The 5,219-nt window shown below is 55.7% G+C and overlaps 1 protein-coding gene across 1 annotated transcript in view; it reads left to right on the top strand.

The window, feature by feature from the left end:
* The first annotated feature begins 487 nt into the window (after window positions 1–487).
* SLC26A9 (solute carrier family 26 member 9) overlaps window positions 488–5,219 on the top strand; it is a 14,443-nt gene continuing 9,711 nt past the window's right edge. The window contains 8 exon segments of the mRNA XM_008644747.2: window positions 488–1,153; window positions 1,751–1,890; window positions 2,073–2,183; window positions 2,438–2,613; window positions 2,939–3,103; window positions 3,606–3,758; window positions 4,103–4,185; window positions 4,445–4,592. Of these exon segments, the coding sequence (XP_008642969.1) occupies window positions 1,029–1,153; window positions 1,751–1,890; window positions 2,073–2,183; window positions 2,438–2,613; window positions 2,939–3,103; window positions 3,606–3,758; window positions 4,103–4,185; window positions 4,445–4,592 (1,101 nt within the window). The 5' untranslated portion in view covers window positions 488–1,028.

Genomic DNA, 5,219 nt, shown 5'->3' with positions numbered 1-5,219 from the left:
TCCAGCAGCACCCAGAGAGGGAAGGGGGGAAGTTCTGGCACATTCAGAGCACTCCGTAAGCTCTCAGCAACCTGGATGTTGTTTCTTGGTGCATTCTCCTGCCTGAATCACCAGCTTTTTCCACCCCCTCTTCTCCTCCTGTGTTGGGCAATGACCCACTTAGATACACACCAAAACACAAATAATTACCGAGATCCTCGTTTTATATCTGACCACTTCCTCCCTCCTGTCCCAGCCCGGCCAGTTCGGGGTGATTCTCCCCTCTCCCCAGGCATCTCTGGGCATGGTAAAGTAAGGGTTCTCTGGAGTTCATCACCCCTTTGGTGAGACCCAGATACTGGGCAGGACTGGTCTGCCGGGATGTTTTGGCATCTTCATCACTGACATGAGCTAGCAACAGTTATCTCCTCGAGCATCACTTCCTAGAGGAAACCAGGTGCTCATCCCCGGCCAGCGAGCATTGGGAAGGCTGTGGAACGCTGGGCAGCGTGGCAGGAACACCTCGGATGGGATCCAGCCCTTGATCCCGGTGCCAGTATCTGCCACCGAGCCAAACCAGCCTGGCAAAGCCTTGCCAACCCCACCGATGGTGAAACCGAGGCATGGGAAAGGTCAAGTGCCTCGCCCGAGGCAAAAAGGCGCTCCCGGAGCCGGGATTAACACCCCTGCCCGGCTGCCAGGCGATCCGGGCCGCGCTCGGGTCCCTTCGCACGGCACCGCTCATTAGCATCGCTCATTAGCATCGCTCATTAGCATCACCTCCGAAGAGCTGGGAAAGCTCCCGCAGCCGGGGAGCAGCAGCAGCCCCTGGAGCTGGGAGAAGCCACTCCCAGGACCTGCCTCTCTGCCACGGGGAAACTATTTAGGGTGGAGGAGCTCGGGGAGGGCTCCAGACGCTGGAGGTGTCCGCTCTATTGTACCGCAGGTGGGGCCAACTCCAGCCACATTCTTGGCTTTGCTCTTTCTTTTTATTTATTTTTTTTCCTTTTTTTAAATTTTCTTTTGGGAAAAATCCAAATGATCCAGAGATGAGCCAGGCCAGGCCTCGCTATGTCATCGAACGTCCTGCCTACTCCGTCAGCCTCTTCGACGAGGAGTTTGAGAAGAAAAGCAGAACTTACCCTGTCGGGGAGAAACTGAGAAACCTTTTCAGGTAAGAGGGAATGCGATAGAATGTAAACCAGATTTAGCCAGGAACTGGGGGGGTGTCATTCATACCTGGGGGCACAGATCCCGTTTTTATCCTGGGAAACCATGGTCTTCAGAGGTTTGATGGATGAAAGGCATGGGAGAAATGCAAATTGGGCTGAAGAAAATGAAGTTGGTGGCTCTTTGCTGGCAAATCAGCAGAACAGTCTGCACTGAGTGCATTTGGGATTTGGGGTCCTGCTTTCCAAGGGTTTTTTTAATAGTGGAAAAAGCACAATTGGTGATGCAGGGAATGGTGTGTGGATTGTTTTTTTAAGCTTTTCAGCTGGGATTTCCTTTTATCAGCTTTCTGATTGAAACCAATACCACCTTAAAGAAAGGTTTATAATTATGCAAACAAAGGTTAATAACCCTGCTGATCACTTTCTTGGAAATCTATCTCCATTCCTCAGAAGGAAGGCAACAATACAGGAAAGAGAAGGCTCAGAATATGGCAAGGGAGAACAGCTGAGACATTCGTAGGAAGATCCTTCTCCAATTCCAGCTCATTTGCTTCCTTCCTTCTTTGCTTATTTGCTTTTATTTTTTATCTCCCCTCCAGATGTTCAGCTTCCAGGTTCAAGCTCACCCTCTTCCGCCTGTTCCCAATACTGGCGTGGCTTCCCAAGTACAAAATCAAGGACTACATCCTGCCTGATGTCCTCGGCGGGCTCAGTGCGGGGACAATCCAAGTGCCGCAAGGTGAGGAGCGTCACCCTCTGGGTCTCCAAGAGGGAATAACACTTTGCCAGCTCAAGTAAAGGTCTGCAGGTGATGCTGATGCCCACCTGGGAGGGGTTTCATATTTTTGCTGATGACCCCAAGCTCTCCCTCCAGCCTGGTGGTCCCTATATTTCCCTGCCTGTTTCCCTCATGTTTTCCAGGGATGGCCTTCGCCCTCCTAGCCAATCTGCCTCCTGTCAACGGGCTCTACTCCTCCTTCTTCCCCCTGATCACCTACCTCTTCCTCGGGGGCATCCATCAGATGGTCCCAGGTGAGGAATTGTCTGCACAGAACAGTTGAATGCTGGTGTGCCCCAGAACTGGGACGTTTGCTCTGCCAGGGGTTTGTGGGATCCCCGATCCTGGCTGCGCAGCAGGATGTCACCCCAATGACCCTCTGCCACCTCCTGCCATGGGGCTGAGGATGGGCTGAGGGACTCAGTCTGCACAGCCCCGCCTGCCCAGGAGCCTTCCAGGACAGGACTGTCCCCAGAGGGAACTCCTGACCTCCCTGTGTTGTCTGCAGGGACCTTTGCTGTCATCAGCATTATTGTTGGCAACATCTGCAATGAGCTGGCTCCAGAGTCGGATTTCCAGTACTTCAACCACACCACCAACGAGACCAGCGTGAACACCACGGCCCTGGAGGCGGCCAGGCTGGAGATCTCTGCCACCCTGGCCTGCCTGACAGCCATCATCCAGGTGAGGGCTCTGCCGTATCCTCTGGCCCACATGGAGCCAGCCCAGCTCTCCCTGGAGCACAGATGGTGGTGGCAGACGCTCAAAGAGGCCCCACTTCTGGGTGGACGATGCCTCCAAAATAGAGATTTTTGGAGATTTTTTGGTCTTGGGGTGGAATTCTCTATATGGACCACCAAGGATGGCACCCGCAGCCCTCCTGTCCCCATCCCTGCCCCAGGACACCCCTGCCATGTGTGCTCTCCCAGAGGATCACCCTGCTCCACACGGGCTCTGCGTCCCTCGGGGTTGTCACTGCTCTACCAACACCTCCTCTGTCCCACCCTAGCTGTGCCTGGGGTTCCTGCAGTTCGGCTTTGTGGCCATCTACCTGTCCGAGTCCTTCATCAGGGGCTTCATGACGGCGGCGGGGCTGCAGATCCTCATCTCCGTGCTCAAGTACGTCTTCGGCTTGACAGTCCCGTCTTACACCGGGCCCTTAGCTATCGTCTACGTAAGTGGGGGCTCTGCACAGCGACCTTCCCCACACCACGGCCTCACCGCCACCCCTGCCAGGGAAACGGGGCCCAGGAGACAAGGGAAGGGTGGAGGGAAGGGGAATCCCTGCCCCGGCACAGCCAGGCTGCTGCTGTGTTCCCTATCCAGCGTTATCTGAGCCCTGTGTGCGTGGTTTTAATGAGAAATGATGGAACGGGGCTGGGATCTGGGGTTACAGCAGGAGTCTTGCAGAGTTGTTAGCAGCAGGAAAGTTTCCTCTGAGCAGGTTTGCCCATTCCTGGGATTTCCTGCATCTTCCATGGATGCATCCTGTGCTGAACTGCATTTAAGCACCGGCACAGGCCCAGGGCCGGGGGCTGATCCCTCGGCAGAGGTTTTTTAGCACTTCACACATCTCAGAGTGTTGATTATGGTAACAAGTGCTGTCCGTTGTTCTGTCCATGTTGTCCTGAGTCTCTGGCTCCCCGTGACACCTTCTCCTCTTCTCTCCCCCTCAGACATTCATTGACATTTGTAAAGGTCTGCCCCAAACCAACCTGGCCTCCCTGGTCTATGCCTTGGTCAGTGCTGTGCTCCTGATCATTGTCAAGGAGCTCAACCTGAAGTACATGAAGAAGATCCGGATGCCCATCCCGATGGAGATCATCATCGTAAGTGACACCTGGGCTGTCCCTGGGACCCTCCCCTCGCCTCACAGCCCCGGGACACTGCTGCTGTCAGCAGGGCCACCACGTAGGGCATCTACACAGCGAATGTGACACGGCCCCCACATGGTTTGGGGTCAGAAACTGGGCCATCCTCATGCTCATCCCTGCACCTGCATGCTGGTGATGCTGAGGGTGAAGAACATAACTCCTCCTGGGACTGTTCTCTCCTTTCCCAGCCCAGATTTGGTGCTGGTTTTATTCTGTCAGCTCTGGGAGCACGGCGAGGTTAATGCTCGGAGCCAGCTCAGCTCTTCCTGCTTGCAGCTCTTCATTCCCTGTCCTTTCAGGTCATCGTTGCCACCGCAATCTCCGGCAGCTTCGACATGCCCGACAAGTACGGGATGCCAATAGTGGGGAAGATCAGCATGGGGTAAGTGCTTGTGCAGGTCTGACTCACCTTCCAGACAGTTTTCCTTCCTCCTCCTCCTCCTGCAGCCTGGAAAACACCTCACTCTTCCCAGGTGTACGAGTCCCCTTCCAGGAGTGTCAGTGTGCCCTGTTACACAACCACCCCCATCCTCTGGAGCGTGGGCACGGATTATGTCATTCCTGAACCCTCCAGCTCCTCACCCACCCCCCCAGCCCCTGGACAGCGGTGTCACAACTCCTCACCTCTGCTCTGCATGCAGGTTCCCAGAGCCCACCCTGCCCCTGGTGAGCAAGTGGAAGGACATGGTGGGCACGGCGTTCTCGCTCGCCATCGTGGGCTACGTGATCAACCTGGCCATGGGGAGGACCCTGGCAGCCAAGCATGGCTACGATGTGGACCCCAACCAGGTACTGCTGGGGCTGGGGCAGCCAAGGGCTGCTCCCTTTGCTCTCAGGCGTGAAGGGAAAAGCTCACGGCGTGAACGGGAAGCGTTCAGACGTGCTCGGCTCAAAGCAGACGTGCTGCTCCCGTGGAGGCTCCATGGCTTTGTGCCATGTGGGGGGCGAAAGGACACGGCAGAGCCCTGTCCCGTGGGCTGCAGAGAGGCTGGAAAAGGGAAAGGAGCTTTAGGCTGGGCTCTCTGCCTTGCTCCCCCTCCAGACTCAGTGTTCTGGCAGCTTGCTGAAGCATGGCAAGGCACATACACCTCTCGGGGAGCAGGGAAAGACCTGGATTCCTGGTGTGTCACCCAGATACTGTGAGAGGCAGGACATTAAATAATCCTCTTTTGTCATCCCTGGCACAGTGGCAGCTTTCAACAACAGCCACACATACCACATGGAGCCCTGCCCTGAGTGTGTCAACACATGACAACGTGTTTGTGTGGAATTGTGCTTCCAGGTTTCCCTGCTAAGCCAGAGCCTATCCCAGACCTTACTGGAAGGAAAGAGTCTGGGATGCACTGCGGGGAGCCCAGAGCCTGCCCTGGCCACATGAGCCAGACTCAAGCACCTGCTCTCTTGCCACGTGTCAGC

This window comes from Corvus brachyrhynchos, unplaced genomic scaffold (assembly GCF_000691975.1).
Source record: "Corvus brachyrhynchos isolate BGI_N302 unplaced genomic scaffold, ASM69197v1 scaffold72, whole genome shotgun sequence".
Classification (NCBI taxonomy): Eukaryota; Metazoa; Chordata; class Aves; order Passeriformes; family Corvidae; genus Corvus; species Corvus brachyrhynchos.
Note: the sequence above shows the minus strand (reverse complement) of the source record. Positions and strands in the feature narration are given on the sequence as shown.